At 34.8% G+C, this 19,474-nt stretch overlaps 1 protein-coding gene across 5 annotated transcripts in view; it reads right to left on the bottom strand.

Moving 5' to 3' along the window:
- Positions 1–19,474, bottom strand: part of KHDRBS2 (KH RNA binding domain containing, signal transduction associated 2) — a 618,929-nt gene that overhangs the window by 20,640 nt on the left and 578,815 nt on the right. For 2 of the 5 annotated variants that reach the window (XR_007128209.1, XR_007128210.1), the window contains exons 8-9: positions 2,717–2,890; positions 711–771 (exon numbers count right to left, since the gene is read on the bottom strand). Coding sequence is in view for 2 of the 5 variants with exons in the window: in XM_047734409.1 (XP_047590365.1) it covers positions 2,793–2,890 (98 nt within the window). In the remaining 3 variants the exon portion in view is untranslated. Of the gene's footprint in view, positions 1–710; positions 772–1,816; positions 2,891–19,474 lie in introns of those variants that run through there. The other 3 variants (XR_007128211.1, XM_047734410.1, XM_047734409.1) reach the window with 2 other exon arrangements.

The following is a 19,474-nucleotide window of genomic DNA, read 5'->3' as shown; positions in this document are numbered from 1 at the left end:
ACAGCCACTGAAATTCTCTGAGCTTCAGGTCAGTCTGTGGACTTTGTAACTGCCCTTGCTTTGTTTTCAGTCTGAAGTGTACCAGCTCGAGTTTTCTACTCCTTGTGTACAGAAATCAAGTCTCAATTTTCAGTAGTGCTTTGTATTCAGTAAATATTTGCTGAATCAAATAGAATGGCAGATGAGAAACAAGAAATTTATCACTAAGTCCAGTGGCATAACCGGGGAAAATAATGGTAAGTTTAGTTATTTTTTTATTGACTAAATAAATGTTAATGTTAATAAACCCTCATTGACAAAGGGTAGGTGAGCAGTTAGCTATGGGCTTCCCTTTTCCCCTTCCTCCATCTCTGCCAACAATTGTGATTTCTTTCCCTAAAACTGCAGAGTAAAAGTTTGAATACTCTTCTTTTGTACTACTAGGGAAAGGTAATATATAGTAATCCGTAGCAAAGAAAAAAGGCTGAAGATTAACTAGTAATTCACGTTTCATTTGATAAGCTTCTGAATAAGCTCAGAAAGCCCCACCAGATAAACACCAAGTTCGTCACTTTATTTCAAAGAAGATTAAAAAATGCCTCCGGTTCCTTGACAACAGTCTAAACCTTTGCAGTATTTCAATAAGCGGCATTTGGTGTTTTAGCGCACTGCCACAGCTGTATGTGGGTAAACAGATTATCTTTCTTGGAGGGGATAAAAAATAAGCTTACCTCTATCCTTGTTAGCCCACCACATCTGCTATTCACTTATGTGCTCTTTGCTTGTGGATACCTGAAATAGTGAGAAAGAATAAAAAAAGAAAATTAAATATAACTCGACAGCATTTTTGCAAGGCAGACATTTACAATTTTAATTGAGGACAGACACACACTTCATAAAACTATTAGCATGCAACTCCAGCTGCAAAAACTGAACAGCAGTATGCCTAAGCTGGTTAGCAGCAAAAAAGTAAACCAATCACATCAACAAAAGCCACCATAAACAAAAAAACTGTATTTAAAAGATTAACAGTTTTGGCATTCATCCCTACCATCAAGTCTTTCGCTCTCTTTTTCCATCAAAATTTAGCTTACGTTTGATGTTAGCAAGAGTTGCATTACTATTATTGTTAATTTTAGTTCTGTTTATTGCCTTGAGGGTTATATATTGTAAAATAATTTTGGTGCCTCTAGTTAATGTTAATTAGTTGTTTTAATAACCTATAGACCTATTTGTTATGTTTTTGTAGGTTTACTTTTTTAACTATCAGGAACTTAATAACTGAGAATATTTAACATTACTGTTGCATAGGCAAAATTACAGAGTCACTATTAGTGTTACCTGTTTAACGTTTAGTCATCCTTTGAGTCCTGCGACATATTTCCTTAATAATCATCAGCCATCAAGTCTGATAGTCTCAAAAGAAATATCAGCGCTCTAAACTGCCTTCAAGGGCGGTGATATTTAGCACTGAAAATTACAAATAAAGTTTTTGAGGTTGAAGAGCAACAACTGGCCAGTGACACTGATGATTTGTTTGTCAAAACAAATTGTTATAAACTACGCAAATGAAGTCCACGCACTCCTTTGAGTGAAAACAATAAAGTGAATCTACGCAATGCTTACATGTTGGATGGGATATTTAATGTGCGGGGAAACTCAAAGGTTGAAGAACTAGGCATTTAGACAGTGGTAAGTGGTAATCTTACCTCTTTATACTCCATTACTCTTTCTCACGAGAGACATGCTAATGCAAACAAGTCAATCAGAATTTGTGTTTAGCAAGATAAAGCTTAGAGGATAGTTTAAAATCCATTTATTATTCTAAATCCATTTTTTTCCATTAACATGTTATACATTAGTGTTTACTAACCATGATTCATGTAACAGTTTAGTTTGTTAACTTTTAAATTATTTAACAACCATAAGTTATTAATACATTTTTAAGTATTACACAAATATCTTAAAACAAGCTTGGGTTCATTTTTGTAATTTTTAAATAGAAAACATTTTAGGCATCTCTTGAAGAAGAAATAAAGCAGGCATTTAAAGCTAGAAAACAAGTAATTCCAAATTTAGTTTTTACAAAAGTTTTCAGCTTTATTGACAAATTATGGCAAACATATTTGACAAATTGTGGTTTCCTATTTAGAGTAGCTTACACATGGAACTTTATGTGTGTTTTTTTTTTCTTTTTTAACAAATACAGGTTAAAACACTGAACAAATTCAGTTAGCTACATACATACAGTAGCTGCTTGTTTTCAACTCCATTAAAACAGCATTTAAAATTAAATTTACAAACTTAATATCGAACATCTTCATCTAACTAACAGATATTAAAAGACAGGTTAAAACATCTTATCTACAACTTTATTATCAGCTAGTTCAAAAATCATATTACAGTCTTTTAGCAACCCTAAACAAAGTTTTTGCTAGATGATTGAGACTCAAAATCTGTTAACAGATTCATGCTCTTTCTTAAAAAAAAAAAAAAAAAGAAAGAAAAAGAAAAAAAAAGAAAAAAGAAGTTTACACACAACAATGAAAAACAACTAAGAGAATATCATCCTACTGAATGGTTTATAGACAATGCTTGCCAATGTCTTTTTTAGTCCATTTTGTAAAATAATACTAGTGTCAATGTCACACCAACAGTATAGGGGGAAATACAAGAAATATATGGGAGAAATCATGAGCAGTTATCCCTAGAATAGAAAAAAAAAAAGGACTATTACTTGTCTTGTTGCTGTTTATGTGGAGACCACAGGCTATGAATTGTCTTTGAGGTGAGGTCACGGGTGAGAAGGACCTTCAATATCTACCATAGGGGTGCTCCCTGTATCCCCCTCTGGCTGACCTTGGTGGTGGTGCCTTCAGGCTGGAGCGGGTTGTGGCCCATTCTTCTGGTGCTATGAACAAGAGAAAGACAGTAACATTCACGTGGCTTCACAGTTACCAGAAACAGTCATTTAAGACGTAAGAGTTGACCAAGGAAAATAGAATAAAAGATCTCAACACTGAGGGCTAAAGCCTTACTACCTTTTCCACATGGTGAGATCATCAAAAAAGTATATATTTTGAAATGCAGCCACGTGGAATTAAACTTGTGGGGCATTCTTCAAAGGAGAGAAAGTTGAAGTCCCTGGAGTCTACATTTATTATGTGTAAAATTTTGTGCCACAGAAGAGAAAGAGGGTATCAGTGTAAACCGCTCCTCATTTTATCCTTTATACAGAGTTCTAAAATAATCCAGTGGTTCCTAGTCTTTGAGTAACTTGAGAATCGCCTGGAAATCTTAAAATAATACAAAAACAAAACCAAAAATGACTAATGCCTGTTCTCTGTCTCCCAAACCAAATGATTAGAAAAGAGACCTGGGGCTTGCTATTTTCCAGTGCTCCCCTCGTTGGTTTGTAAGTGGGACAGGGTGAGGTCCTTATGCTAAATTATCTTAGACAAAGTTAGTAAGAGATAGGATATGGAACAGAGTAAATTTACGCAGTAAAATCAACAAAAGAGTATGCTCACATCAGTTTTTACAAATACCTTGAAAATAAAGGGGTATTTGTACATTAAGAAAACTCATTCACCTGTTAATCAGATTTCCAGTAACCTGAATGTTCTAAAACCTAGCCAAAAACAAAACAACAACAACAAAAAAAACCCAAACCAAACCAAACAAACAAACAAAAAAACATACACAAGAAACAAGCCAACAAGCTTTTGAGTGTTGTGGAAAATAGCCTTTATTAAGTTTATGACCCCAGAAAAGGAATGTAGTCCTCCTTGAAAGGGCCAGGGACTTAATATGCGGTTTATGGTGGTTTCTTATGTAATTCCTGAAGCTAAGTTATTTGGGTCTTCCAATCCAAATTCAGTTTTCATTTGAGAGCAGATTTCATTCATGGAACTATGGTGAGAGGAAGTATGGACATAGAAAAAGAGATTGATAGAAAGAAACGCACTGACACTGACAGCCAATATAAAGGATAGTGATAGTAATGGACATAAAACTGGAAAGAAACTGCAGACTGAGACCAATTGATGTAGATAGGGCATGTGTCCCCGAAGAGTTCAAGTGCCCCTAAGAATATTTTGTACACAGTTCAGGGAGATTAAGGAAAAACAATAATTAAAATTTATGCTGCACTCACTATGCTATACATAAGGCCAAGCATAGTGATGTGCAATATAGAAAAATAATAAAAGTCCATCAAATAGGAAAAAATTGCATTAAAATGTTTTTGGGGGGATATTCTTCATCAGAACTTCTTTATTATTATTATCTGATAATAAGTGAAAAATTTTTCTCTGCTATTTAAGGTACATGCTTAAGTTTATTTCAGTATTTGATAGGACATAAAATAGAAATGAAAACTTAAATAAAAATAGGAAATACTGCCTTTTCTCAGAATACTGATCGACTTAGATCAGGGGCTGGCAAACTATGGCCAGTGAGCCACACTGGCAAGCTATCTGTTTTTTAAAATAAAGTTTTAGGAAATGTAGGTATGCTTATTTATCTGCATATTGTCTATGGATGTTTTCACTCTATAAAGGCAAAGTTGAGTAACTGTGACAGAGACCATACTGTCTGCAAAGCCTACAATATATAGTCTGGGCTTTTACAGAAAAGATTTACAGACCCCTGCTCTAGATCTTGCTGTCTTTTTGGCTGGAGATTGTGGATGTTGGTCTTTGTGATGTGATCTCTTAAGGATGGGAATTTACCCCTAAGCTGTTAGACTTTCTTAGCAGACAGATCGTGGAAAAGAATTCTTTGTATTTACTTAATTGGAATTAAATAAAACTTTAAAAAAAAAATGTACTGGAAGGGAAAATGGATTCTGCTTGCAAAACTAGCAAATGCCTTCTCAGCCTTATATAATACGAATTTTACACTTTGCCTATGAATGATCAAGAATATGCCAATGTCCTTGTCTTCTGGTGGTAAAATCTACCCCATTTTATTCATGTTTTTAACAAAAGGAATGTAATACTTTTTGCTTTATTCTGTTCTAGAGTATTAGAGATACCCGGTTGTAGTCTATGGGATTTAGAAACTGGGATAATAGAAGTTTCAAGTTTTCCCAGGGAATGGAAGTCTTGGATCCTTTCTCAGAAGCGTAATGTTCTTGGTGGTTTCTGTAAAATAGTGCAACGACATGAACCAGAATGACAGCAGGAGCTGCCACAGCTACCCCAGTTTCATCAGAATTTTTAAACTGGGGGGGTACCTGAGTGGCTCAGTTGGTTAAGTGGGTGCCTTTGGCTCGTGTCGTGATTGTGGGGTCCTGAGACGGGCCCCATGTCAGGCTCCCTCCTCAGTGGGGAGTCTGGTTCTCCCTCTCCCTCTGCGTGCTCTTTCTTTCTCAAATAAATAAATAAATCTTAAATCAATCAATCAATCAGTCAGTCTTAGAAAGGGGGGACAAGACACTTAAAAAAAAAGAATTTTTAAAATGGCATAATCTTGGGGACTTGCCCCAGAACACATTGTTTGATAAGAAACCACTGATTTAGCATTACTGGCTTTATCTAAAGCTCTAGGGCAGCTAATTTATGGGCTAAAACCTTTCATTTCCTAACTTTTGGCTAGCATTAAAATGGTGACAGTCACTATTTTCTGCTGTATTCTCAGTGCCTGGAAAAAATGCAGTGCCTAGAAAAGGTTGAACACAAAGTATGCATGAATAAAGGATGAAGGAAGGAAGGAAAGATGGACAGAAGGAATTGTGAGATAGAAAGAGCTTTCAATGACAACCTTAAAAACAGTAATATTTGAGCTGAAGACATTTGACATTAATTTTAGAAGCTTTATAACTAGAAATATTATGTATTTTAAAGTCAGACTTCTTACTCAAGAGGTTAGTTAGCTAAATAACAAAAGTATTTCTCAACTGGATTTCATAAAACAATCATAGTGGAATCCAATTACAAAAAAGTGCAAAAGCAAGTCTTATTGCACAAAAATGTGCTCTTATAATTCTCTGTATGTAAATTCATACTGTGTTCTTTCTTCCTTGCTGAAGGCTAGAAATGGGAAATACTGTTTGTCTATAACTGTAACCAGAAAGGCAGCCAAAATGAATTCCTACCCAGGTGAAAATTGTAGATTTTTCTAAGATTCCTTACCATTAACAGAGGAAACAAGAATTTATTTCACTTAATTCATATTCTCAATAATAATAGCAAATTGAGATCAGGAAAGGTATTAATTTCTTTTTGTGCCAAATTTCCTTGGTCTATATTTTTTCTAATATCTGAATGTTTATAAATAGTCACATGTTTACAATTACCACATGATAATACAAGCCAGTTTCTTTCAGTGAAGTTATTTTCTTTGGATCTAGACTGGAGAGTACTGACTCAATGGAAGTTTTTCCTTCATCATCTTCTAGTGTCATTGAGCCTTACTTATATGGTCAGCCAGTCCCCTCAGTGCCTAACATAGGATTTCTCCACCATGGTATTAGAGATAGAAGTGATTCTTAGAAATCCAAAGAAGTCCTAATGTAAGTCCATCATAGAACCTAGCACATGGGAACAGCTTAAGCATAGGAAGAGACAAGACATTATCAGGTCCTTATGATGGGAATCCCTAAAATTTGAAGTATAAATCCCCCAGAATAGACTAGGAAATTGCCTGTCTTCTTTGAGCTCTACTATTCAGCAGATAAGATGAATTTAACATATTTTAGGGAGAGGCACCTCACACAGTTAAGCAACTGACTCTCAATTTTGGCTCAGGTCATGGTCTCTAGATTGTGAGATCGAGCCCTGCACTGTGCTTCACACTGGGTGTGGAGCCTGCTTGATTCTCTTTTTCCCTCTCCTTTTGTACCCCCAACTTACTCTCTCTCTCTAAAATGATAAAATAAAATAAAATTAGATAACATAAAATAGAATAATATATTTTAGGGATTCATACAAATTTTGGAGTCCCTGACAGTGGTTTCTATTCCCATGGTATGGGATAGGATGTCACTTTAAAAATCATTACAGACAATGAAATTTAGAAGTAATCTTTCTTCGTCTTCTTGAAAAATAATAAAGGAGGTGAGATGCTTTCAATATTAGGACCATTGTCATATGAGAAGCACCAGCCAGACTATGGATGTGAAATAGCAAATTAGATAACCAATTATCCCACAGAGAATGTGCAAAATAATTGCCAAGTTGAAATTACTGGAATGGTTTACAAAATTGGGGATCCGGAAATAGAAAATGAGGATATGAGAAATAGCTTCAGTGACTTGATCAAATTCCCACCATTTCTAGGTTTCCCAATTCAGATTTTAATGTACCATTTGGTATAGAAACAAGGAGGGAAGAAGGAAAATAAAGCATTCATTAAATTTTTTTTTTCCTTTACTAAAGATCTCCTATATGCTAGTCATTGTACTAAGCCCTGAGTATGAGGATACTAAGGGATTTTTAGAGATCACAGGACAAAACTACTATGAAATTGCATAGATTAAACACATTTACAATTGATATTTGAAGAAAATGCTGGGGAAAGCCTAGAGGAGGGAAGTACTAATTTCTATCATTCAACAGAACTTGGATTGAGCTCTAATATCTAATCATCTCAAGGAAGTAATTTTCTGAGCAAATATACAGTGTAACTAAAAATTCAGGTACTGCTTAACCTATTTAAGAGAACTCACTTTCTTTGAAGACTTTCTTATGTTAATTATTTTGTATCACCCAGGCTTGTTAAAATGGATTCCAAGATCTATAAGAAGAGAGCCCTTTGGTGACAGACACATAGGAAGAACACCTCAAATATTTGTAAGCTACATTTAAATGATGATGTTACTAACTAAAAGGAATCTTGAAATCAGTTCTGAGAAATAAGTACAACAGAATTCTTATTCAGAAACACATTGTTTGCAATTAGATTATAGTGTTTCATGCATTTGAAATATATTAATATTTCTTTTAAAAACATGACTCCACCTTTAGTTTTTTTTTTTTTACTTAGACTGATTTTGTTCCCAGTTCAGTCAAGTTTACAGAATTCCATAGAGTGTAACTCCATTATATGCTAATTGGTGTCACTGTGGAACATCTTACTTTGATGAAGGCTTGTAAATTCCAAGTAACTCTTGTGCATTGGATGTTACTCTAGTGACTTCAAAAGCTTCTGTATCTCAAGTACTCTGCTTTCAGGGCAATCAGAAATATTAAGTGGTGTGCATTTTTCAGTGTGCTCCCCCTCCTGCCCTGGAACCAGCTACTTTGTGGAGGAGGCATTCAGAGTGGGGAAGAAAAATCTGGATGATATTTTAAGTTGTAAAACTGTGTTCTCTGATTCTTCCAGAGATACTATAAACATTAGGGTTCTTGGTGGGGAAATTGAAAAATAGGAACAAGGCACAAATTTGGGACACATCAGCATTATTTAAATACATGCAAAGTAAACTTTCAGTGTTTTATCTTTCCAGAAGTAGGTTTAGAATGCCACCTTCAGAGTACATTCATTTTAGCAATCAGTTCAGAAAGGATATAGGATGTCATGGAGATTATTGAGGTCACAGCTCTTATGTCCAATTTGCGAGACCTACACAGCTAGTTGTTTATATATCTGAGATCTGAAAAAGAATCTAAAAAATTGTTTTTTAATTTACCACAACAAAAAGGGAGAACTCATGCTATTTATTTTTGGTATACTGTAAGCCAATATGCAGAAAGCACAACTAAAGCCGGAAGCCTAAGTTAAGCTCTATTATTACAAACAAGTAGTGTCTCATATAAGAGCATTTACAAGGTTGATTAGAATTCACCTGACTCTCATCCTCTCTGTTTGCTGGTCTCAGTTAAATTTCTGATCTGTCTCTAAGGAATAGCATTCTATTTAAAAACACCTTTCAATACTTCTATGTTGTTTTATTGTTATTTATTCCCAAAGAGAATGGGTTCGGTTAGATGTTCTGTTGTTGTAACTCACTATGACAATGTCTGTTTTCTTTATTTAATTTTAAAATACCTATCCTATTAAGAAAATAAGATTCTCATCTTACATGAGAATCTTATATGAGAACCATCTTTTCTGAGAATCAATATTCTTATCAATCTTCCAAGCGTCAAACACAATGCTATGTTATTAGCAAATACTTAAAATTTTCCTGCAAGATAAGTGCCAATGTCATCTTCCTTTTAAAGATAAGACAATTATAGCTCAGAATTGGAAGACTGAGAATTTAAAAAAAAATTTATTTATTTCTTTTAGAAGGTGAGGAGGGGCAGAAAGGGAGAATTTCAAGCAGACTCCCCACTGAGCACAGAGCCCTATGCGGGGCTCTGTCTCACAACCTTGAGATCATGACCTGAGCCAAAATCAAGAGTCTTTTCTCAACCAACTGAGCCACCCAGGTGCCCCAGAAGACCCGAAATTTTTATCTGTAATTGTCTTACCATTTTCCATCACTCCCTTCATCTGAAAGAAGATCCTGACTCCCACTCTCTTTTTTCTTTTCTTGCCTGGAAAATAAGACTTCATTTATTCTAATTCCCTTGAATTATATAATAACTGGTGATTCCAACAACAGTTAATTAGCTAAATGAGTGAGAATGTAGCTTTAATTTTGTTAACAAGAGTGTGGGCTGCTTGAACTGAATTTGTTAAGGTGCAAATATAAGTGTTCATTCATCTAAGGTAGAAAGAAAGATCGTCTGCTCTGTTCTGAACATTTTAAAATATTAATGGGATATCGGAACCTAATGGTTCAACAATTTTATCTACACAGTTTGTATTGCCACTATGTTGTAATTGCAGAGTTTATTGTTTTAAGATACAGAGGGTAAAACATTATAGTACTGAAGGGGAAATATGGATGACCAGCATCTGTTTCCACAGATGAACCTAGTGAATTCTGTTCCAAGAAGAGTTAACTTTGAGTTCACCACAGTTATGCTTTCAGGAAATTCAGTCACCTTCTGGAAAGCACTTACAGCTTTTATCACTGCTTCAAATTTTTAATTAGATATTCCCTGTTAGAAAAAAGTAACACTTGGAATAATCCATCTAGAGAATAACAGAGGACTAGGCCTTTCTAAGCACGCTTTTCTCAACTCTAGAATTTTGTGATGCACATGGCAGAACTTGGTAATTATTTATTGAATGCATTAATTCTATGTAAATATTTTACATCTTCATTTTGTACCCATGAAAGAAGCCACAGCCTTCCCTCGGATCTCTTCATTTCGAATAGGACTCCCAGGGGTCTTGTGGCTAGGCCTGCATTTGAATTCTTGTTCTTCCTCTTTTTTACTGAAAGACTTCTTTGGCAAGTGGCAAGTTTCTTAATCTACATGCTGATGGCAAATTTTAATTGTCACAGACCATTCTCAGCTTCTGACGTGCATATCTAGCTGCCTGTGGGGCATCTCCTCAGGTGTTTCAAAGTTAACTTTTTCCAAAACTAAACTCATCTTTTTCTCCATACTACTTAATGCTCTTCCCAAGTTTCCTATTGCAGAGACTAAAGCTACTACATAGAAATTGCCTGGTTACTCATCTAAAACCCTTGGCATCCTCTCACCTTTGCCCAGTCACTCTAACCAGTCATTAAGCTTTGCTTTTTCTTCCTTAATTTGTATTTAACTCATGCATTTCTTTCCATCCATTACCAACCCTATTCCATGGCAAGCCATTCTCATCTTTGCCCAGACTACGCAGCTCTTTTTTGTGTGTGTGTGACTTCCCATGATTGTATATCAAATATTTATATATGTATATATATAAATATAAATATTTATATATGTAAATATATACAGCATATATACATATATATGCTGTAATATGTGTTATATACATTATAAAATATATGTATCTGTGTGTATATACATATACATGTATATAAACATGTATGTATTCCCTAGTTTTTGTGTGTGTGTGTGTTTGTGTATAGTACTCTACTCCAGCTTCTAGCCAGAGGGACTTTTCTAAATATGATTGATTAGGTCTGTTCAGTTACTCTTGTAGCACACTCAAGCTCAAGTCCAAATTCCTTAGTAAGAAATTTCACCCAGAGCCCAACATGATCTGACCCCTACCTTCATTTTAGAATTGATGACTTTGGTGATCATCTGAAGCACAGGTATTCTACAATACTCGTTGAAAAAAATTTCTTAGGTCTTGAAATAGGAGGAGTGTTAGTATAGTTAAGATTTTAAAGTCTTTTTCTCAAAAGGAAGGTCCTCTGTTTTTGCATGGAAATGGACCAGTTAGCAGAAGAAATCAGTAGAACAAACCACTTAAAGGTTTCAAGTACAAAAGACCCAAACTTTAGATACCTGTTATATTTTGGCAAGTGAATGATTTCATTTTGCTTGATATTTTGAAGAAAAGCTTACATTTTCCTTAACTAGCTAATGTTTATGGATTAGTTTTTTGGATCATTTATTTTGATTCATCTTAAGAAAGATAATGATGACTTCTGGTAGTGATCCCCAAAACCAGAGATGGGCTGGGTCTTTTGGGACTTCTTAAGAGCTTCTCTTGGCTCCTGGGGAACTTGTCCTAAATACCAACATCTTCCTCAAAACCAGTGAGATTCATTTTAGTCTTTGAAGAAGTTCTTAGGTTAAGTCCCAAAGAGGTTTTCAAAAGTAGGTGTTTCCCATTGGCTGCCTGGACCATGAAACAGATAAATAACAACTGACTCCAAAGTGCATTTGTTGACATAAGAAACAAATACGAATGTTTAAAATGTGTTCCATATTGAAAATATTCATGGGTAAATTCAGGAAGACAATTCAATAAATATACAAGTCATCTATAATGAGGAAAGCTGTAGAAACTTTTGAGGGTAAAATTCTGAAGTACATCTGTGGCTTAACTAGTTGGTACTTGACATCTCTCCATTAACTTTAATTCACCTTCATAAAATGTGTGTCTATGGTCATGGCTGGGTTTTATAACCTGAGAATTAAATCATCTTCCAGTTCCTATTTTTCAGTCTAGGTATGGAAATTCTAGGGCCATTTTTCTTAACCTTTCTTCATTCTTATACATACTCCTGTTTAGTATCTCCAAATTTACATCATGTATATACCTAATTTCCAAATCATTACATGATTTCACAATTTTATCTTGTGTGGCTAAGCTTAAGTTATTGGAATTACTGCTATTTCTATTGTGAGCTCCAGGAAAATTTTTTAAAAAATGACCAACAAACTTGACGCTGTGCCAAGAATTGCATACCGAATAGTTTAGTTTGCAATGAGTGATTTTTACTAGCTTCTGTATTCCAAGATGCAGCCTGCATGATTGTCAATGTGAGGAAGAATCACTGTAATTCAAACATGCTGTGATTAGTATATTATCCATACCTTGCAGGTGGTACTATTTTTATATTGTCTACTCTGTTTTAGCCCCTACCTTATACACTTTACACATGATCATATTTAATAATGACTCTGTACCATTTCATTTCTAGTTATCATCTATTATACACATAACTAAAATTTAACCTTATATTTTATTCTTGACTCTACTGAGTAATATCTTGCACCTATAAAATAATAAAGGCCAGTGGTTCTCAATATTTTAAAATAAATGTATTTCTATCTTCTTACTTTAGAGTTAAGATCTTGTCTAAGTAAAAAGGAGATAAAGAATCCAGTTAGAGAAAGGATTTCCAAAATGAAAGGTATAGGAAAAAAATGGTGAATGATAACTGAACACAATATAAGAGGTTTTCCAACTTGAATTGAAAAAATTCTTCTACAATTGTCAAATAAAATCTGAAGTCAATCAAAAACCTGCAGAATTCAGCTATAGACTTTTTAAAATATACATATGGACTTTATGAGAAAAATGGAAAAATAAGAATGATGATATAAAATGATATCTTATAATTCTCTTCTCTAAGAATTCTAATAATGCCTTCAACTCAGTGAAGGAGGTAGGCATGGTGACGTAGCTTCATAGACGAATAGACTGAATTTGTAGCAATTTGATTGCCTTACTCCACCCCACACCTGTCATTTCTGGACTTGAGACCAGAAATGAGCCCAGAGTGTATTCTTAGACCAACACCAAGTTACAGAAGTTACAGAAAACCAGGTTTTAAGTGTAGCAAAATGTTAACCTGGCTGTTTGACTGGCTCTGACTCTGTGCTTTTTGCCTCAACATGTCTCTGCCGGCTTTCCTGAGTTGGCACTCTTATCTCACCCTCTGTGTAATAAAAATTTGGGCTACCCTTTGTCCCCAGTTACTGTGAAGTAACCTCTAAACTCCAGGAATTTCCTGGAGTAATGGGAAAGTCTTGTTATTCATGATGGGCTCTTCTGACCACACCTGGTAGTTCATGCCAATGAGACAACTCAGGATGGGGCCTGGTCATGCCTGAGAGGCCAACCAGGAGATTAGAGGGTTTGGGCATTAACCACATGATACCAGCCCAATCTGGAGAAGAGAGAAAGGAGTCTGGAGATGGAAATGATTCAGTCGTTCATGCTGAATAAAGAAGCTTTAATAAAAACTCTGGGCACTGAGGTTTGCATGAGCTTGGCAACACCTTGTATGTGGTTATACATCAGTACGCCAGGAGGATAGTGCCACCCTGAAGATTTTGAGAGCTTCATGTTTGGGGCTCTCCCAGACCTTGCTCTATGTATCTGTCTCTCTCTGCCTAATTCTGCATTCTTTCCTTTTGCTCTAATAATTAATCATAAGTTAGAGCCATTTCCTTAGTTATGTGAGTCATTCTGGCAAGTTATTAAACCAGATGGGGTAGTGGGAACCCCAAAGTTGTAGCAAGCTGGTCAGAAGAAAGGGTGGCCTAGAGTCTTCCAAATTTGTGACTGGAGTGTGAAGTGAGGGCAGTTTTGTGGAGAGTTGTACCCCTGACTTGCAACATTTAAGTGAACTCTGGGCACTCACCCTAGTCTGTTCACTCTCCCATTCTTCTTATCAGCCTCAATTTAGCTCTTTGCCCATGACTGGACCTATCCCTGGTAGAATTTCCAAATGCCAACAGCCTCCAGGGGAGCTGTCGCCTACTGCTGCACTCTACTGATCATGAGGGGACATCTCCTGAAACCTTCCCGCACAGTTGCCAGGCTCCAGAGAGACTGACCTAAGTATTCTAGATCCATCCTCCCCCTCCCCCAGCTTATCTTGTTACCAGCAGAGCTAGGTAATTTATAAAAAGACACTGATATTAGTCATCAGTAATCATAATTACATTTTCAACTGACATTTTTTCCAGCAATCCATATATATCAGTTCCCATTGGATCATTCAATAAATTATGACATATTTGATAAATATGTGTTGCACATTTATTTCAGGACAATGTATCTTTGTCTTTTAAAAATTCATGCTCTCTATTAATAGAAATAAAAATCTACCCAAACTGTGGAAATTTTATAAAGACCCCTTAAGGTGGTATGCCTTCAGGATATATTTTTTCTTACCTAGTCTATTTCCAGGTAGCCAAGAAAATGTTTTTCCAGCTTTATATTTTATATTCTGTACTTTGTGTTTTAAAAACAGCTCATTTTTGTATATTCTAAATATAAATCATTATACTGAATTTACTTTTTTTTGTACATGATATGTACACCCCAAGATTCTGAGAGTAAATCACTCAACTCTTCCCTCCCCATCAGTTAAAATGATTGCACCATTAACTCAGCAGAAAAGAAAGTGATAAAAGAACTTTCCTATGGCTTGTTTTATGGCCTACACAAGAGAAATGATAGGTGCATGTGAGCTGTAATTTTTTGTGAACTCTCTGTTGGGTGAATTTTAGAGATTTAAATGTTCAGCACACAATTGTTCAAAAAGGGGAGAAATCCTATTTTCCTTTATGTAAACTTACAGCTTTTTAAAAAGTGAATTTAAAATGCCAGGTCCTAGAACACAATATTTGCTTATAAAGTACCCAGTGTTCCAAAAGATAGCCTCTGCAGGACTCTGTGTGGTGCCTTTAAGAATGCAGGTGCCTGGCACAGTTTTGATCATTCATATTAAAATTACAGGCTACTTTTCATCACCTCCCAGATATGTATCTAAAACTTGTTCTCAACTTTAGCTTACAGAACAACCACCCAGAAAACTATTCAACTGATGCCCCCAGTTCTCATCTCCAAAGACTGTGATGAAGCTGATCTTGGGTGGTAACAGGACATTAATATTTTTTTCAAGATTAACCAAGTGGTTCTAAAATGTGTCATTAAGGTTAACAATCTCTGATCTGATATATTGTAAAGCAAGTTCCAGTTTTGCCTAAAACTGAATGGAAACTGTAATACATCTGTTACACTGGAAGAGATAGAGTAGCAAGACACTGATCTTTTGATTGTCTGTCTGGGCAACATAATCTACATTTATTATCCAGACTAGTTGAATTAGATATCCATCTCATTGCAACCTCTGAATTAGGAAAGACCAAAAAATTAACTATGCCTTAAGTTAATTTTACAAGTGAGTTTTAGTGGCACCTGGGTGGCTCGGTTGGTTAAGCATCTGCCTTCAGTTCAGGTCCTGATCTCTGGGTCCTGAAATCAAGTCCTGAATCAGGCTCCCTCCTCAGCAGGGAGTCTGCTTCTCTCTCTCTCTCTCCCCCTCACTTGTGCTCTCTCCCTCTCAAAAAAATAAATAAAATCTTTATTAAAAAAGTGAATTTTAAAATACTTTAGAAGCACCATTTCATTAGCCCTTTTAAATAAAGGACTAATAAAGTCTAATAATTGAAATCTAATAACCTTAAAAATAAAGTTTAAAAATCTATATTAAAAGTTAAATAGAATAAATTATAGTGATATTTTTCTCAGTAGCCTATCATGTAACAGCTTCAATATTAATAAGTCCTAGGAAAAATAAAAATAAGTCCTAGGATACATGAGTTTTTTAAATGTCTGGTAAATTCTTGCCCATGTTAAGAAGATTATCTTCATTTATAAAATCAATTTCCTCAAATTGATATTTCTACTTACTATTAAAAATGGACAGAATTTGTTCTTGAATCACATGGATGGCATGATTGTCAGTTAGCTTCATTTTCTTTTGCTGTTTTCACAGATTAATCAATGCAGGGCTTATTTTCATACTAGGATAATAATCATTCCTGCCTCTGAAAACAAAATGAGCTTTGTGTTCTACAATCGTCTTGAAGTGAAGCACTCAAATGCCCTAGAATATGGGACAAAATTCTTTTGCTTTCATTCATTTCAAGACAGTGTATTAATATTATCCTCCTTGCTTCCACACAGCTGTCATCTTAAATGCCACTAAAGAATGATGAGTAATTAGCTCTTTAGTTCATACATCAAATACATTTTAATAAACAGTTCTTTTCTCTAAGAAGAGAATATTGCCGTCCATTCTTAGCTGTCAGTCTGAGAGAGAATTCAGAGGGTGTTTCCTATGTGAAGTATTGCTTAGCCAAGCTGATCTATGCACTATATTTAAAATGCACCCTTATTGAATTATGAGCTATTTAGATTTACCCAAAACAATTATAATGACTCTGATAAATTAAGAAATATTTTTAAAATGAAGAAACTGATTTGGATTTCTGTGAGTCCAATATTTGTGTTCCAAAAATAAATTCAAGTTATCAGAAACATAAAATTTAAATCTTAACTTAATAAAATTAAAGATCAATGAAGTATTTAATAAATATTAATACATTAAGTATTGAACATAAATTATTTATGTTGTATTTTAGTACTAGCATCTATATAAAGGATTTAATGTTTAAAATTTTATATTTATAATGCTTCAAGAAAGAACAGTTTAATCTTTAATGTCAAATTGTATGGAAATATCTTGAATAATCCAATTGTGATGACAACCAAAAGGATGCATGATTTTCTTTGAGGTCAACATTATCTGTCACTTCAACATGACTTATGGGCCTGAAAGAGACAAATACAATTTTAATCTAGTGATATACAAAACACAATGTGTGAAGATTCAGAGTGAGGAATCACACTGAATGATTGGATTTTTACTTCTGGTAGTTTATTTCAAACCATTTCTAAAGGAATCCTAAAAGAGAGAGTCCATCCATGAGTCTTTCAAATGCGAGACCCGATTATCCTGAAGAGTACTCCTTCTTCCTTTTCCCAATACCTGCCCCACAGTTCTTTCCACCAACCCGAGCAGGAGAGGCAACTTATTGTAACACTCTTCACCTACTGTCCAAATCTGGGTTGTGGCCAGGAAACTGAGGATTGGGGCTATTTGTTTTATAAAAATAATACAGTCAACCCACTGAGATTTAGTATCTGTGCCCAGGATACAACCAAAATGTAAGAGAGGAATTATTGATTTAGAATGGAAATGAATGAATAAGTGGAGGTGCGAGGTTTAAATGTTACTGATTTGAAAGGTTGTACACGGTTCTTTAAAGGTAAGCTATAAATGGATGCTAGTTAATACATTAGCTACTATGTGAGGTATGGAAAATTAATGAAAAAAATCCATCTGTATTTTAGATGAGTAAGTCCCCAAATAACTGCTCCACATGCATATTTAAATTTCATCATCTGTCCTTTTGCATAGGATAGGATGAGCAACCTATCAGCACGAAGCCTGTACTTCAAGCTGCCTCCACATAATAACCTGATACCAATATCTGAGTGTATACAACGCATATTAATTTGTTAATTAGATGTCAAGATGATGATGCTGAGCACTCACTGTTTCTCAGCTTTTGACTTGGCCCTTTTTCTATTGTCTGTAGAAGATATGAGAGGAAGAGAATTCTCAAAATTTAAATCTCAGTACTATGTGGATTGACTGCAAGTATTGTTGTTACTTCTTGGTTATACAAAAGGAGTATTCCTTTTCAACTGATCATATTAGTGGTTAATTCTGATAGCACATGTGAAAAATATATTAAATTCTGCATTTGTCAAGGTATAATTGTAATGATTAAGAGCTGAAAAAGAAAACCTTTACTTAGTGATAGGAAAATCTTAAAGGAATTTTTATAAAGCAGTCTACATTGTGTTCTCTTTTTAAATAAAACGTGTATCATGATGGATTAAAAAATTGGCAAAATATATAAAAGTAAAGAATGAATACATATAGTAGCGTAATTCAGGATGATTTAAATTCCTTCTTTTGCAAAACAAATTTTCTATAGTAGATGTGTACTATTTTTAGCATAAGAAAAAATATATTTTTTTTAGGTGAATCAGAACTACGTATCTACTTTGATTTTGAAACACTGTGGCAAAAAATATCCTAAAAACTATTTCACATATGCATCATTCAAAACATAGTTGCCTTTGTTCAGAGTCTCTGGTCCCTATTTTATGGTCAAAATGTGTACCACAGATGGTTCATAGTGAGCTGAGAGGGCTATGGGGCAGTGGGGTGGACCTTGGGCTATTGAAATCCTGCCTCATGTGCAGCTTCTTCCTCAACCCACTGTGCTGCACACATATCATTTCCTTTGAGATCTACACCATGAAAAAAGGTTACAACACATTAGTTAGATTTCCTTGCTTCAGCCCCTGGAATATCATTCTGACCCCAACAGAATGACTTAATAAGCTCTGTCCTGAACAATTATCCTTCTGACAGGAAAATCAAGAAGGGCTTCCTAAATTAGAACGTATAGAGTGTTGACATATCAACATTTTCAAATAAAGAATAAAAACATCTTGAATGTGAAGCGTATTCTTGAATTGATGCTTGCTCAATAATGTCAGAAAGTGGCAACAGATCCGAATGGCCAAAGAAAAGATCATGGCCCTAAAGACCAATCTATTTTTAGCCACGTACATGTATCTAATCTTTCCACAATAAGAATATGGCCAATTTGGCTGACATTTTAGTTAGTAAAATAGGTAAAATAAAAAAAGTTGTTATTTAAAAATTCCCACTTAATATCTTTTTTACTCTGACCAGACATTTTCCTCATTACTTATTAAAAATAATTTGTCAACTTTTTCTGGATGTTGAGAAGTACTTATTGGTAAATTGTAATTTGACCCAGAAGGAAATCTTGTGCTTATGGGCAGGTGTAGCTTTTAAAATAAAAGGGGTTTTTGTTTGTCTCTAGACTTTGCTGCAGGAGAAGAATCAAAGAAACAAGATAGAATCATGTAAGACCCATAGATCAGAGAGGTGGACACCACCCTCCTGACCATGGTCCCTGGATGTCTGTTAAAAGATCCGAAAAGATAATAGTTTATATTCACACACTTTTCCCTATTACCTTACATGGCAATTACATTTAAAAAAAAAATACTTAGAAAACTCATCTCTTATTATGAGCTACACTGTCAGATATCATCCATTGATTTTAGTACATGTAATTCCATAAAGTAAAGCTCATGGCGGTGATTTTTCCTCAAATTGTGGCAAGTGTAAAAAGCAATGACCATATTTTGCAAATGAAAATCCCAGTTTTTAAAAAGTGATTTATAAATAGTAATGGGAGTTTCAAGAGGTTGTTCACCACAGTATCTCCAGGATTGAGTACAATGGCTTGCACATATTAGCCATTAAATAAAT

Source organism: Lutra lutra, chromosome 6, assembly GCF_902655055.1.
Source record: "Lutra lutra chromosome 6, mLutLut1.2, whole genome shotgun sequence".
Classification (NCBI taxonomy): Eukaryota; Metazoa; Chordata; class Mammalia; order Carnivora; family Mustelidae; genus Lutra; species Lutra lutra.
The sequence above is the reverse complement of the archived record's forward strand: the minus strand, read 5'-3'. Positions and strand labels throughout refer to the sequence as shown.